General features: G+C 35.9%; 1 protein-coding gene across 1 annotated transcript in view; it reads left to right on the top strand.

Moving 5' to 3' along the window:
• Positions 1-17,124, top strand: part of NUDT3 (nudix hydrolase 3) — a 70,894-nt gene that overhangs the window by 17,241 nt on the left and 36,529 nt on the right. Inside the window, exon 2 of the mRNA XM_027876454.1 lies at positions 8,957-9,067. Coding sequence (XP_027732255.1) covers positions 8,957-9,067 — 111 coding nt within the window. The remainder of the gene's footprint in view (positions 1-8,956; positions 9,068-17,124) is intronic.

Genomic DNA, 17,124 nt, shown 5'->3' with positions numbered 1-17,124 from the left:
TTTTAAATTCCACTCCTTCTGGGGTTAATATTTAATGAACACCAAGGCTATTTTTAGGGTATTATCTGTTTCACTTTGTGATTTTCCTCTCCTTCCTATCCCTTGATCCCCTCCTTCCCTCTCCTCCTTCCTCTTCCCTGATATACCTGTCCGTAATGATACATTCTGTACTATGTCCTGTCTATAAATTATCATTGTTAATATTACACAGTTTATTTATACCCAGCTATGTGCTTCTCCATTCACTTTTGGGTTACCTTCAATTCTGATTCTCAAAGATAGTGATATTCTATGATTCATGACTATATAGCATCATTAAGAGAATATTAGTTTTAAAAAGGTAGGCCATTGCATCAAGCAACAAGATGTGATAATTGAACGTACACCACAGTTTCCCAAATGGAATATGGTTCTTTTATTCCTGTTTGTTTATGGGCTCAGATCATTGTCCATCTGAAGTACACAAACAAAGTATAGTATATGTATCAATTAACTCAATTGAACTGCGTATCATACTCTTACATTCCTAATCCATTATTTAATTTTCTTTTGTGGATTGCTAAACCAGTCTCTTTTGAGTGACCACATTTTCATATTCATAACAAGAATAAAAAATTCAAGTTCTGAAAATGGAATTAAAATGGCTTTTTTTTTTTCTTTAAGGCAGTACCAATTTCTCAGTGACCCAGCTACACTTCCCTGGACCATTCTTCTCTCCCCCAATTCCCCAATAATCTAATTTCATTCCCAAAGCTTTGCTCATTCTTCTTGTGAGGAATGCTAACAGTTTGGTTCCCACAGAATTGATAAGAAAAAAGGACAAGGGGAGATTAGGTTATTGATTAATTGATTTCTTGGTTTATTGGTTTACACAAATATGTAAACAAGATAAAGGAGTGAATGGGATAATATAGGGTGAAGCCCCCTCAGGGGAATGAACTAACCCTGACCTCAGTTACTTTTCATTCTTATGACTGTTTGGAGACTGCACCCAGATGCCTTGCAGCACATTCTGGCTAAACCCGATGTTCTGGTTGTGCAAAGAGACCACTCCCCTCTAACTTGTTTCGAACTTCTTTCAGTAGAAGTTAGAATTCTTCAAATAGATTGTGCCCCTAATATACCCAGCCAGTGGGTTGAGAGGAAGGGGTTAGGGCGGGAACATTGCGAATAGGGTCTGTATATTCTGCTTTACAAGAAACTCAGACGCACATCCTGGCTGGAGCCATCTTGAGCGAATGCTGGGTGTGTCCTTTCTCATGAGAAAGCAATAAAACTCCTTTTTGCCTTTCTTAAGAAAAAGTCTCTGATTTGATTATTTTGGGGGTCACAAACATCTCACACATTCTTATTCACTCTCTCATATCCTTTCCCAGTAACACAAACTTAGTTCAGGCTTTCATTGTCTTTCTCCTGGATTATTGCACTAGCTCCCAGCTATTATTCCCTTCTCTCCAACAAGTCAGTACACCATTCTCCCTAATTTTGCATTTCAGTTATTCCCAGTTAATCATTTGAACATGCTGTTGATAACCTAAGTGATATTGTGTTGTTTTAAAATTTTTGCCGTCTTTAAAAGTTTTTAAAACTTTTAATGCTGTTATAGAGCGGCTAGATGGTGAAGTGAATAGAGCACTGGGCTTGGAATCAGCAAGACTCATCTTCATGAGTTCAAATCTGGCCTCAGACACTTACTAGCTGTGTGACCCTGGACAAATCACCTCACCCTGTTTGCCTCAGTTTCTTCATCTGTCTGATGAGCTGGAGAATGAAATGGAAAATCAGTCCAGTATCTTTGACAAAAAAACTCCAGATGGGAGTCACAAAGAGGTAGCCACAACTGAACCGACTCAATAATAACAAAAATGCTGTTGCACTGTGAGATAAAGTAAACTAATTAACTTATAAGCACATTAATTAATTTCCTCCTAATGTGAAGTTACCTTATCACTTCCTTCCCTCCCCAACCTCCCCCACCCCAGTGGCTTCCTACAGTCTTCAGATCAAATATGAAATCCTCTGTTATTCAGAGTCATTTATAACCTAGCCTTCTCCTACCTATCCTGTCTTTTTAGGTCTAACTCATTTCCACACAACTCTTCCATCCAGTGACATCAATGAACTCGTTTTTGTTCTTTTTTTCTTTCTTCTTAGTGGATAGTGATAGAAATGTCATAAAAAAAGAGAATTAATAAACACTTTTTAAATATAGGGAAGAAAAAAGTATAGAAAGGTGCACAGAGCATTTTTATCATTACTTATTTTTATATATGTGTATATATATATATACACACGTATTTTTAAAAACTGTTTATAGTTTAATAGTTTCTTGTTCTTTGTATATTGACATATTTGTCTTTTATGAACAAATTCTCAATAAAAATATTTTTTTTAAGGGAAGAAAAGGGGCTGTCAGTGTTCTGTCAGAAAGTTCTCCTACTTGGAACTGTATATCACTCTGAGAATTTAAATACATCTTCCAAAAGAATGATTGTTCAGTGTTCTTCCTGTTCTCCAGCCCCACTTAGCTTTCTAATGCTAAGGGGAAAGAAGCCGGAGATGGTTAAAGGAGTTAATATTTGATAATACAGCGTATCTACCATTGGCTTCTCGAGTTAAATATTGAACTTTTTTCTGTGTGTAGTTATATTTTGGGAGGACCAAATTTGACCCATGGTATATTAAGGTCAGAATAATAGGGAACTGTGTAATAACAGTTTTACCAAATTTATTTCTAAGACTACTACTCAGGAGAAGTAATTGACCAGTGATTCTCAAATCTTTTAGTCTTGGGACCCCTTTGTACTGTTAAAAATTATTGAGAGCCCCTTCCCTTCAAAGAACTTAATTTTATGTGGATGATATTTTGATATTAGAAATGAAAATGTAGTATTATGAAAAAGTTTTGACCTTGGTGACCCTCAGGTACCATTGGTTGAGAACCATTGGTTTAGGGCATTGAACTATGGACATAGAGCTTTTATTGCTTCACTTTTTGATTTTATTGACTCATAAAATTTGCACTTACACAAAAGATTTCACATGCTCAAATTTACCTGAAGTCATTTTGCTAGGAATAACATTTGCTACTTGTTCATATTTTTATAAATGTAAGCCAGTTCAATTTAAAGATGGTCAAAAAATATAAGCTGTTTTCCTGAGTTTCTCATATTTTAGCCATATTCTCCCTCTTGTAGAATCTTTCTCCCTCTCACTATCTTGCTTCAAAGTTCAGCTCAAAGACTGCCTCTTCTTCAAGGCCTATTCTGATCACTTTCGGATGCTGATGTCCTCCTTCAGAAATTACTTTGTAGGTATTTTTAATTTACTTATCCGAGGGCCTCTTGTCCCCCACCCCGTAGAATGTGAGCTCTTTGAGGGCAGGGGCTTTCATTTTTGGCTTTGTATTCCCAGCATCTATCACAGTATAGGCCCTTATATAAAATGTTGGAGTCAGCCCTAAGTACAAATCCCACCTTTAACACTTAATAGATGTGTGATCATGAGCACTACTTACCACTTCATGAGTCTCGGTTTCTTGCCTTGTAAAAAAAAATTACTGTTCCTTCCAGCTTTAAGTCTGTGGTCCTAAAGGTATCTTATTGGACTGTCTAGATTATGCCTGTGTTCATAATCTCTTTCAACAAGCCTTACATTCAGAAGGACTCCTAGGGAAATTGACAGATAGAAGACCTATATTAACTGGATAAAAGACCCTCTATAATGTAGATAGTTTCAAGCTTGACTGTAAGTATATCTAGCATCTGTTAAAGGCATGAAAAAATGGAGCCATCTATAACTTTGCCGTTTGAATGAATAGCACTGGCAGATGGAGAGGAAGGGACACATCTCTGGGGTGTACCTTCAGCAACTAGACTGCTTTGTTATGTTCTTAGTGTCTCAGAGCTTGGAAATTGTCTCCTTTCGTATAAAATGAAGTTTTTTAGTTGCTTTGTCACTGTTGTTAGGCAGAATAACTAGTGCTTTGTCAAAGAACATTTTTCAAAGAGAAATTTAAATTCAGTATTTAGAAACTTCCCCAGTACAGAATGTTCCTTATGTAATTCTTTATGTAAAGTATGATTACATAAAGACTTTGGTATGATTAATAATTAGTAATTAATATTGGGTCAGTAACTGCTTATCAATTAGAATCTCATACTGAGAATTAAGTTCTTTTATACCCATTTTGAAGGTCACAAACAGCCAAAGAGAAAATGTAAAACATTATCTATTTGGTATGATAAAGATCAAAGTCTCACTCCTTTCTTCCATTCAAGTATGTTCTGAACCTTACTGCAAGAAGAGGAGGCCTCTTTGCTTGTTATAATACTTTCTGACTTCAGGGGTAAGAAAAAGTACCACTGTAAAACAAGAGTTTGAATTATCAATTATGTTGGAAAGCCTACTTTTTCAGATTTTAAATCTTTTACCCAGTTTAAAGAAAATCATCGTTGCCTCTATGTTTTCATGCCTTTAGTAGATTTCAAAGGTGAGGATATTTAATAGTACCAGTACTATTAAAAAAATAAGAATTTGAATTAAGGATTGAGTCAAAAAGGCTACCTTTTCTTAGCTTTTAAAAAATCTAAATAAAATTTATTGACATCTTTTATAGTTACATTACCAGAATTTCTCCCACTATTCCTTCTCCTGTTCTCTCAGAGATCCATCTCATGTAACAAAAAAAAAATTTTTTTTAAGAGGAAGGGGCAGGGGCAGCTAGGTGGCACAGTGAATAGAGCACCAGTCCTTAAGTCAGGAGGACCTGAGTTCAAATGTGGCCTCAGACCAAACACTTGACATTTACTAGCTGTGTGACCCTGGCCAAGTCACTTAACCCCAGTTACCTCACGCAAAAAAAAAAAAAAAAAAAAAAAAAGAGGAAGGGGAAAAAAAATCAGTACTTCTAAAAAGTTTGAAAAGATGTGCAGTATTTACACTTACAGACCTCTCACTTAGGCAAAGGCGGGGAATGTCTTCTCATATCTCCTCTTTGGGGCCATGCTTATTGTTTGTAATTAAGTAGTTTTTGCTTTCAGTAGTTTTGTGGTAGTGGTTCTTCCATTTATACTGTAGTCCTTATGTCCATCATGTGGGTCTATTTACTTCACTGTAAATCATTTTATGAAAGTATTCCTCATTTTTTACAGTACAGTAATATTCCATCACATTTATGTGCTATGAACATCTTCTTTGCAAAATAGCCTACTTTTTCATATTTTAGCCTTTTACACAGATTTCAGAAAGTCATAGATGGCTCCATTTTTTCATGCCCTTAACAGATGCTAGATATACTAGTAAACAGGCTTAAAACCCCTTATCCAGTTGATATGGGTCTTATCTTCTATCTGTCAATTTCTCTAGGTGTTCTGAATGTTAGGCTTGCTGAATGAGGTTATGATTATAAACATAATTTGGGCATTCCAGCAAGATAATTTTAGGATCATAGACTTAAAGCTGGAAAGGACACTAATCTTTCCACAGGGGAGGAAACTGAGACTCATGGAGGGGTAAGTGACTTGCTCACAGTCACACATCTATTATGTGTTAGAGGTGGAATTTGTACTTAGAGCTTTCTGACTCCAACATTGTATATCTACTAAGCCACTCTGCCTCTCCCTTCTATTTCATTTCAGACTTCTGTTTGCAAGATGAGAGTGAATACCGAGTTTTCTATTCAGTTTTTTAGCAGGGTGCCATTTGAAATTCTGATCAAACCTTTAAAACATTGGCTGCCATCAAGTCCCTGTCATGGTACATTAACTCATTTGGTAGCACTCTTTTCTGCTTTATAGGAAAAATGCTCACTGTTACCTTACTTGATATTGTGCTTTTTTTCTGGCATTCAGTTAAAATATATGACCCCCAACTCTACCAGAAGGAGAGCACATCATTGTCAGGTCATCTTCCTTGGTTACAGGTTGTAGCCAGTGAAACTTAAACTTATCTTCTGTTATTATGTAACATTGGATCATTTTCAGTATAAACTAGTTTACTTGGGACTCTAATAAGGAATAAAAGTGACACTAATATATGTTGTAAATATTTTAAAGAATTTTTTATGTGAAAATTTAAAAGTCTATAGACCTTTGTATTTGTATAGTATTTCAAAGGCAGTGGGTTGGACTTTCTTACCCAAGGAAATTGCTGTATGGGCTGTTTGTAGACCATGAAAAAGCTGTTCTCTAGTTAATGTGAGTAGAATTTCGCTTTCAACTTAAAATATTTTTGTCCCGATTTTGAGTTCTCCAGTCCAATCTAGTAAGTATTTATTAAGTGCCTACTATAAACTTGATACTGTGCTAGTCACTAGGTACCAGAGACAGAACAAAAACAACTTTTGCCCTCATGAAGGTTACTTTCTCTTGGGGAGAATACAAGATGAACAAAGCAAAGTTTACATGATAATTTGAAAGTGTAGAATAAGAACTTATTATAGAATCTCATTTATTATTTTGAAATATATGTGCCATTGAAACTTATAGCTAAAAAGGGCAACAATTTTATTTTATCTTTTAGCTGGGTTGTCAAGGAAAATTGAAAAGGAAAACTGTTTACCTTTAACAATCATAGCTGTAAAAATAACACCATAAAGTAATGCAGTTTCTTCTAGAAGCCACTTGTTACTTTGAGTAGTAATGTCTCATTATTTTGTAGCTATCTATGCCTGAATATAGAGCAGTAGAATTTATTATTCTTATTAGTCATTCTAGTTCATCTTCACCTCTTAGTGATTTAGACAATAGATACTACTCATTGAGCTGTGACTTTTTTCTTTGCTTTAGCCTTTGAAACGTTTCTCTGGTTCATTTGGACAGAATTCTTAGAGAAATTTCTAAAGAATCTTATTCACTGTTGCATATGACTTATTAGTTCCATTTATTTTGCTTTTTATTTTTCTTATATAGGTTCATATATTTGATCCAGATCTGTGATTTTGTTGATGTAGAGAATTGTGGAAGTGTGGAAATTATTTTCACTGATAACACACTGTCAATTGCTATGTCACTTATAGAAAGATGATTTTAGAGAAACTTGAGAATATTTGTGTGGACTGATAGAGAGTAAAGTAAACGGAACTGAGAGAACAATTTGTACTATAACATCAGCATGGTAAAAATTATTATGGGAGAAATATCTCCTTTCTGAGTTCATGTGGTTGATAACTGCTGCCAGAATATATTTGTGACAGTGTAGAAATTATAGAAGTAAAAACTTAAGTTTTATTACTATATTGAAGCATAGGTTCAGGCCTCAGAGAAAACCTGAACAATTAGATTCTAACCAGGATTCTTATAGGCAAAATTACATCAGAATGACAGAGAAATAATTGTTCTTAGGACATAACAGTTAAAAGAGAAGATAGATTCATAATCCCTTATAACAAAGAAATGCTTTAAAAAACAGATGGGGAAAAGGAGAAAGAAGAAAAAATTTCAGGGGCAGCTAGGTGGTGCAGTAGATAGAGCACTGGCCTTGAAGTCAGGAGGACCTGAGTTCAAATCCAGCCTCAGACCAAACACTTAACACTTCCTAGCTGTGTGACCCTGGGCAAGTTATTTAAAAAAAAAATTTCAGCAAAATGGATAAATACTTTTACCCCCTCAAAAAAAAAATCTGATGAAATATGCAATGTTTCACACCCCTTGACCCTGACATCTGCAAAGGGACAGGGAGAAGTATCTTAATTCTTTTCTTTGGGGCCAAACTTGGATAACTGACATTTATATAGGGCTTTAAAGGTTTAGAAAAACTTTACATACATTATCTCATTCGCTCTTTACCGCAACCTGTGAAGTAGTTACTAAAGTTACTATTATCCCTGTTTACTAGTAAGGAAACTCTGAGATGTTAAATGACTTGCCCATGGTCACAAGACTGTTAAGTATCAGGTGTCTTTTCCCAAGACTCCACTGCCTCCCTTACTAATACTTGTTGGTCTTCCTTTTTTTTTTCCCCTTTTGTAGAGCTTTAAAACAGCAAATTTATATTTGAAGGATTTCTGTTTTCTAAAAAAAAATTTGTATCCCTTGGACTATGACTCATAGAACAAGGTAAAGGTAGTGAGTACTGGTTGCTTAAGCCCCTTTAACACACCTAAAAATGATTTTGTTTCCTATTTCAGAGATTTGGGGAATTAAAACATGATACTGGCTAAAGAAAAAAGGTCCAGGATCTTTAGAGATATTTGAGTCAGACAAATATTTATTAAGTGCCTACTGTATGCTAGGCACAGACCTGGACATACAAGGGGGGGGGGGGAAAACCAGTTTTCTGCCCTCAGGGAGCTTATATTTCTTTTGGGACAGAAAACATGGTATGTACACAACTTATGCAAGGTAATTTTGGGAGAGAACCAAACACTAACCAGCATGGGGTGGGGGCGAGGGAATCAGGAATGATCTCATGTGGGAGGTAATGTTTGAACAAAGCTTTGAAGGAAATTAGGGATCCTTAGAGGTTAAGGTGAGGAAGGAGTTCAGGCATGAAGGATAGGCTGAGCAAAGACCCAGAAAATGGAATGTCGCTCTAGAGGAACAGCGTGAGAAGGCACATTTGGCCAGGTTAGAAAGTATGTGAAGGGAAGTAATGCTAAGGTTGGAAAGCAGGTTGGAGCCATGTTGGAAAGGGCTTTATATGACCATCTAAGGAGTCTATATTTAATTCAAAAGCTAATAGGAAATAATTGGGGTTTATTGAGCAGGTGAATGGCTTCCTCTGCCTTAGAAATATTACTTTGGTAGCTGCATAAGTGGAGGATGGATTGGATGGGGTGTGCACGTTAAGGAGATAACCACCACGGCAAGCTTGCTTAGTGCATGATCATTTTGGAGTTGTTGTTTTTATTTTCTTTAACTTTGAAGTTTTCCAAATAAGCATTTATTATATGACATATGGATATATCAATATTTATATATACACATACAGATGTACATATATTTTTTAATATTAGGTGCTGCTGGTGAGCAGTAGTCGTCATCCAGACAAATGGATTGTCCCTGGAGGAGGCATGGAGCCTGAAGAGGAGCCAGGTGTGGCTGCTGTTCGGGAAGTGTGTGAAGAGGTATATGTTATAAAACAAAAAAAGGAGTGAACAGTTAGAAATATTTACATTTGCCAATATCTTGTCTCGTTTTAAGGAGACATGTTATTTCCTTCTCTTCTAATTTCTTACAGCAGTCTTACTAAATACCCTACCCTATTCTGTTCTATTTGTATAGTCTTTTAAAATATTTCTGTGTATATAATGCTTTTGGTATTATAGAAAGGTAGTTTTTGATCATTATAACATTTTGTAGCTTTTCTGTAATATTGTTACCTCTCAGCAAATTAAGAACCAAGTCATTGTTCAGACCAAAACTACCTCATGATATATAAATAAAAGCTACCTCATGATATATAAATAAAAGCTACCTCATGATAATATAAATAACAGTTACTCTTAGTTACTCCTAACATACATTCTAAAATAGCTTACTACTTGCTACTTTTATGGTGATGAGGAATTTATTGGTGTGTCCCATAATCTAGGCAGGAGCCTAGGAAAAGTGAACTGTTGCAATATCTAATGATTTTTTAGCTTTGAAACTCCTGAGAGGAAAGTGAAGGAATGAATGAGTGAAAAAGCACTTAGTAATAAGCACTTACTAAGTGCACAGCACTATGCTAAATGCTAGGGCTTCAGATAGAAAAGGAAGAAAACCTAATAGAGCAGAGGTTCTTAACCTTTTTTGTGTCATGGATCCCTTTGGCAGTATAGTGAGGTCTGCGGTTCACTCTTCAGAATGATATTTATAAAGAAGTAAATTAAAAAGGATTACAAAGGAGACCAACTATATTGAAATACAGTTATCAGAATATTAAAAACAACAGGAAGTTGATAAGACCCTGGGTTTTAAGAACCTTTGTAATAGGAGATACAGTGTATATGGGAGATTACAACTGCAGGTTGAATGTATTCAGTCTGTGCCACAAAAATTGAACAAATGTACAATAGCTAACACTATTTTTCCCTTTAGGTGATTTTTCTAGATTCTCTTATTCAGCAAATATGTACTAAGTGCCTACTATGTGCTAGGTACTAGGAAGTTAAGGAAGAAGTAGGAAATAAAATTCCTCTTTTTCAGAGCTTATATTGTATTGGGGAAATAGTATACACACATATGCAGCAGGTAGCCATTTAAAAATAATATAGAGATAATTAAACAGTAGAATAGTATAAACCTTGATCGTACCTTCTTCAGCTCCTTTTCCTTCTACCTTTTAACTGGAGTTTCTCTCTTTTTTTTAAAAATTTCTTTAGGCAATTGGGATTAAGTGACTTGCCCAGGGTCACACAGCTACAAACTCCACTTGGAGTTTCTCAAAATTTAATTCTTGGGGCAGCTAGGTGGCTCAGTGGATAGAGCACCCGCCCTGAAGTCAGGAGGACTGAGTTCAAATCCAGCCTCAGACCAAACACTTGACACTTACTAGCTGTGTGATCCTGGGCAAGTAGCTTAACCCCAATTGCCTAAAAATTAAACGAAAAAAAAAAAAGAAAGATTAAATTCTTAACTCACTGTTCTTCTTTATCTATTCTAGAGCCTTGATTATTTACTTCTTTATTGAGGATTGAGGAAAGTATTATGTGCCATCTTCTTGTGGAAGGCCTCTTTGGTCACTTCACTTATTAATACTTCACCTTCCTCAGATTTTCCTGTAGCACTTTGAACTCTCCCTTGCCCCATTCATTTCTTCCCTGTATATATGTACATGTGATATCCCTGAAGGAGAATGTATGCTCCTTGAGAGCAAGGATTGATTTTTTAAAAATGTCTTTGTATTTCTAGTCCATAGCCCAGGACCTAACTCAGTGTAAACATTTAATAAAGATTCATTGAGTTAATAGTCAAAAAATGACTGATTTTGGAACATAGGACATGAGTTTGAACCCTGGGTCTTATGTGCTACCTGTGTGACCTTGGGCAGGTTAACAGCCTCTGTGGCCTTAAGTTTTATCACCTCTTGAGCTAGATGACTTTTCCAGTTCTAAATTGTGTGATCCTACAACTCCACAAATTACATATTTAACCCTTGATGAGCTCTAATCTCATATTTTACACTACTCATAGCCCATGTCCGTTTGAGTGTGTTTAAACTCAACATACCCCAATCCAAATTTATCATCTTTCCTCTCTGATACCTCTGCCACTGGCCTCTTTTTCCAGTATGTCCGTGTGACTTGTATGATGGAAGGATCCCCTATGTCCGTTGTTCAATTCTTTTTTTTTTTAAGAATGTAAACAATTTCTTTTATTCACAGTAACATAAGTTAAATTGATTACTGTTCTTTAACAAAAACGCAGTTTGGTCTTATTATAAAGCACTTTTGAATGTTGCTATAGCACAATAATTCTGGAATATGATGTCTTAAAAATGTGTTTTTCTCTGTAGAAATTGGTTGGTTGGTTGTTGTCCTTCATTCTCAGAGAGGACCAAAATGACATCACTGTGCTAGAGTCAAGTTACAGTGTGCCCGACTGTGGCTGATCAGACCAATACGAGCTCAGAATGTTCTGCCACAGGTCGGGCACAAATAGTTCATGTGAACATTTGGGGTGGATTCTCAAAATTTGCGCATCTGGCACTTCTTTTGAGCTACTCCAATTCTGCTTTGCTCACTGAGCACAGCACCTTCTCTGGTGTGGGCATGCCATGCTGAGCAGTCCTGTGCCAGGGTCTCCCATGTCACACAATCAATTCCAAAGTTCTTGAGAGTATCCTTATATCACTTCTTCTGACTACCATTTGAATGCTTGCCCTGTGTGAGTTCTTCATAAAATAGTCTTTTTGGTAAGCGTACGTTTTGTATTCAAACAGCGTCGCCAGTCCGTCGGAGTTTTGCTCTCTGAAGTAGAGTATGGATGCTTGGCAGTTTAGTTCGAGAAAGGACCTCAGTGTCTGGTAGAAATTACATAAACCAAAATACACACAATCTCTACAATTAAACTGACAAACCAATTAATGTCAGATAGTGACAAATGATACTAGGATGCACAATGATGCTTGTTATCATCTTTCTCTAGACTGTTACATGATTCTTCAGTGAGGAGAAAAAAATGAATATATAGTGGTCTTATTATAACACACACAGAATCTCAGAGATGGAAGAAACTTCAAAAGATGATCCTTTATCCATCATCCTTTACGTAGGGATTGTCACGAGAGGTGATATGAAACAGAATGCAGGTCTTGGGCTCAGGAGAGAACTGAGCTCAAATCCCAGCTCTGGTACTTGTTAGCCATGTATAACCAATGGGCAAGTCACTCAGTCCCTCTAAACCAAGTTCTTCTTTTTGTTGAGCCAAAATTTACTTCTCCCTAACTCCTCCCATAGCTTTTCATTTTGGGGCCTATCAAAATAAGTCTAATCTCTTTTCTACATGGAATCTGTATGGGTAACTGAAGATAGATTTCGTGGTCTTTCCTAAGTTTTTTCCTCTCCAGGTTTAGCTTCCCAAGCCTCTTTAATAGTTGTTAATCCTCTAAATATTTTGTTCACCTTGCTATAAATGAACTCTGGCTTGTCAATGTCCTTCTTAAAAATGTGTAACCTATAAATGAACACAGTGTTTTTGATAGTCTTGTTTGGAAATCCGATCAAAATTGCTTTATAGTAAAAAATGGCGGAGGAGGAAGATAATTGACTATATATCAACTCAGATTCAACAAAGAGTAGCAGGAATACTCTTGGGATAATATGGCTTAGTTGGGCCTCATACCCAGAATTCTTTAGGCCAATTTTTTTTCTGTCCGATTCTGAGGCAGTAGTACCTATATAATCTTCCACTACACTCAATTGTTACGTTTTACAAATGATTTTATATGCTATTTATTTTTTCCCAACTATAGCCACCATTGAAGACTCTTCTCTTGTTTAGACAATAATTTTGTATAGACTAAACTTCACACTCCTGTTCAATATCATTTCTTCATTTGTAGTGAGCCTTTAATGTATCTCAATACTGTTAGTCATTTAGAGCCAAAATCTATCATGTTATGGAATTTTGGAAGTACTAATACTAAAACCATATTGTTTCTCAGCAGCTCCCTACTAACTCCCTGTTCTGGTTCTTGATACACTCAGAATTTTGCCGCCTTAACTTCTTGAAACTGTCTATCTTGTAGATTCTCTGTAAGTTAAGAGTCTGTCCCATAACTGGCCTATAAGGCTTGAATCATTTTAACCACACATTTTCTATTGTAAGCTTATTCTTGTCTTAACAACTCTCTCCCTACGAATTACATCTTGTTTTCTATCTCGTTTCTGTTCTGATCTTCTAGTGCCAGTTCATTTCTCCATCTATTACTGACCTCATGCTGATCTGGCTTTTCATACAAAGTCAGTTCCCACATTTCCCTAGAAATAAGATGACTCTTATCTACCCCATAAAGATTGGGTTGTGAATGTAATGCATATATGATTAGGGAGGGAGAATATAACTCATACCTCAAAAATGGACCACTGTTTTCACAGTTCTGTAGACTGGAAATCTAAGAATCCTTCATTCCATTTCAAATTATTCCCTTCTTTATTTGCAGTACCACAACCCTAGCTGGAGCCTCAGTACTATGTTACGACAATAACCCTGAGTTTCTGATCTCTCTTCTGCTTTATCCTATGTACCACTGCCAGGTTATTCTTACTAAAGTACTGGATATTTTTTCCCTTGTCACTGCCGTGCTCAAGTGGCTTCTTTTTCCCTTGTCACATCAAATCTGAACTCCTTAGCTGTAACATTCAAGGTTCTTAATCAGTTGGTAACTAGCTAACCTTTTCTTATTCCGTATCATTTCATCTTGGTATCTTAATCAACCATGTATGCTTGCCTGCCAGTCTTAGAGCATTATAGGATTCAGAACTGGAGGGAATTTTAGAAAGTTTCCAGTCCAGATCTATCATTTAAAAAAATAAAATGCATTTATACCCTTTCTTTTTATTACTGGCTTTTTGTTGTTGTTGTTGGAAAGGCTGTTGGGGTTCAGTGACTTGCCCAGAGTCACACAGCCAGTAAGTGTCAAGGGTGTGGTCTGAACTCAGGTGGTCCAGACTCCAGGGCCTGTGCTCTATCCACTGCGCCACCTGGCTACCCACATTACAGTCTTTTCTACAAATACACTTACCCACTCCAAACCCTTCTCAAGGTTGAATCTTCCCTTATGACAAAGAAAAACAATTAAGCAGAAAAAAATACAGGGACCGATCTGACAGTATATACAACATCCTACCCTAAGTAGTCCCCAGCATCTCTGCCATGAAGAGGCAGGGATTTTAGCATTACTTTATCTTTGCCCATTTTTAGGGTTTCAGTTCACTAGAGTTTTTTTGCGGTTTGTTTTTTTGTGGGTTTTTTTTTGTATGTCTTTGCTTTTGCCGTTTTCCCTAAATAGATTTCTCCCTTTCTGCCTCCTTTGTCAGTCCAAATTCCTAATTTCTCTCTAGGCTTACTTTCTTCCTAAATTAACCTTGCCCCGTAGGTAATTTTTTTCCCCTCTTTGCTCAATGGCTTTTGCAGTATTTTAAAGTGAAAACGCTTTGTGGGTTGGAAACTGACTTCTCTTCTTTTTCAGTTCCTTATAGTGATTGGGTACAATGAGCGCTAGGAAAATACGAAACATGGAATACTTTTTTAGAGAAAATGAGATTTGAACCAAATCTTTATATTCTTTTTTTATGATGAACTTAACAAATAATAGCAAGCAGAAAATATTTAATATACAAAGAAAAGAAAATTATATGTGAAACTATGAACTGTTACATAGTTTGTTTCTTTTTTTTAGTGTATGTTATATTTAACACAATAGTGATAAAAGTACCCTACTTGTCTATTTCCTTCTGAACTTCCTTCTCTCTTCTTTGTATTTTTAATATTTCATTGATGCTCCCTTTTTTAAAAAATCAGTTATTGCCCATCAACTCTCCTCCCACTAATCCCCCCCCAAATAAAAGCCCTCCTTTGTAACAAGTAATTATAATCAAACAAAACAAAATCGCACATTATCTATGTCTAAAAATGTATCTTTTATTTTGTACCACTGGTCTTTTAACAAAAAGATTGGAACCATCCTTCATTACAGGTCTTCCAAAATCATAACTGGTAATTGCATTGACCAGGGTTCTGAAATCTTTCAAAGTTGTTTTCTTTCCCCTTATTGTCATTGTATAACTTGTTCTGATTCTTTGAGCCAAGTTTTAAAAAAGTAATGACTATGGGTGGGCAGAAAGGAAGTTGGAAGGCATTCCTGACCTGAGCAGCAGCATAAAAAGGAGAAGAGAGGGGGAATAAAGAAGATACGAACCACGTGCTGTTGAGAATGTTTGCCTGGCAAAAGCAGAATGGCATTTCTGAGTAATGAATGAGAAATGTGAAGATTATGGCCGTGGTAGCCTTTGCCCTAGTTTCACTTATGAGTGAAAAAAAATCAGGAGAAAGATCCAAGTAGCATAGATAGTGGCCAGGAAAGGATAAGCACACCTCTTAACAGATTATAAGTATTGAAAAAGTCTGCATGGCCTGCTAGAGAGAGTGCTGGTCTTGGAGTCAGGAAGATCCCAGAGGTTCAAATTTTTCCTCAGCTGTTTGACCCTGTGCAAGTCACATAACCTCTTTGGGCCCGAGTTCTTCATCTTTTAAAAAAAAGGGGGGAGGGAGTGATACTATTTGGCTTCTAAGTTCACTTTCAGTTCTGTGACCTATTGCCTATTTATGTCTCTCTGCTACTGGTTTGACACGAAATGAAGAAGCTTAGATTTAAACTGCAGTAAGTTAAAAAATAAAAAAGTAAAATCGAAGCCCAGTGCTAGCAGATAAAAGCTTTTGAAGTTTGTTAGAAATTTGATTATAGTGTATATGTTATAGTTGATGATGCTTTAGTGTGACAGAGGTGTATGTAATATAATATTTTTAAAAACTAAAGAGATGTGTGTTCAGGGGTTTAATATCTCTTGCTGTGAATGGCAGTAGCAGAAAAAAATAGCAATATGAATCTTTTTTTTTTTCTTGGTATTTTAAGTTGCTTCTTTTTATTGAAGATTAAGGAGAAATGTAATTCTAGGGTTGGACACCCCCTTCTCACTCCCACTAGGTAAGTCTACACTCAATCTAATCAGCTAGAATCACCTGGTTGTTATTATTGACCTTAAAAAGTAAATCAGGAAATATTTCTAATGAGAGTAATAAAGACTTTCTCCTCTATCGTACATTTAATAGATAAAAGGAGAACAGTCTGATCTATGGTGTTTGTGGGTTTTTTTGGTTATTGTTAGATGTGACAGTGTATAAATCAAAAGTTTATAAATCAAATATGATTTAAAGTTACATAATTATAGAAAGATATGAAAAACAACACAGTAGCCTCCATTCAGATAGGTAGTTTGTTTCAGGCTTCTTGTTTGATGAGAAAGAAGAGAAAAAGTCTTTCATCAGATGCATCCTAAAATCAACTGAATTGAAAAAAATGTTAGAATAAATATTTGGACTTTAATTTTTTCCAACAAATCTTGACATTTTAAAAACCTAACACTGTTCTTACTAATGAACTATGGAAACACTTTTCAAGTAACAGTTTTAAAGAAATGCATTAACTTAAATTATCTTTCATTCCTACAGCCAGCTTCATTTTAGTCTTCCCCATATATCTAGTTGGGAAAGCTGTCACAATTTAGTGTTATTGTTATTTTAAATGAAGCAAGACTGTTAGGTAGCATATAATAGCATTATCAGACATAGGTATGATTAAGCCAAACATGCTTCTAATCCAGTGTTTGCTTATTAAACAGACTTAAAGGCATAGCATATTTGCTAAATTTTTGAAACTGTGAATTTGCTGCATTAGAAACATTAGCTGAGTTATTGAATAAAACCCTCAGTTTTAAAGTACGTTACTATTTAACCACCCCTTTCTAGGTAGGCCTCCAGTTTTTAGTTTAGTAGGGGAAAGTTCCATTACTATAAATACCAAAGGAACCTGTCATAACAGTGTTATTTCGTTGTTCTACTGATATCCCATAATAATAGTGCAAGAAATGCTTTCTCCAGCCATCCCTGTGACAGTTACTCTCTGAGTAATTAAAAGTAC

This window comes from Vombatus ursinus, unplaced genomic scaffold (assembly GCF_900497805.2).
Source record: "Vombatus ursinus unplaced genomic scaffold, bare-nosed wombat genome assembly UNPS02014811.1, whole genome shotgun sequence".
Taxonomy (NCBI): domain Eukaryota; kingdom Metazoa; phylum Chordata; class Mammalia; order Diprotodontia; family Vombatidae; genus Vombatus; species Vombatus ursinus.
This window is presented reverse-complemented; position numbering and strand designations above follow the sequence as displayed.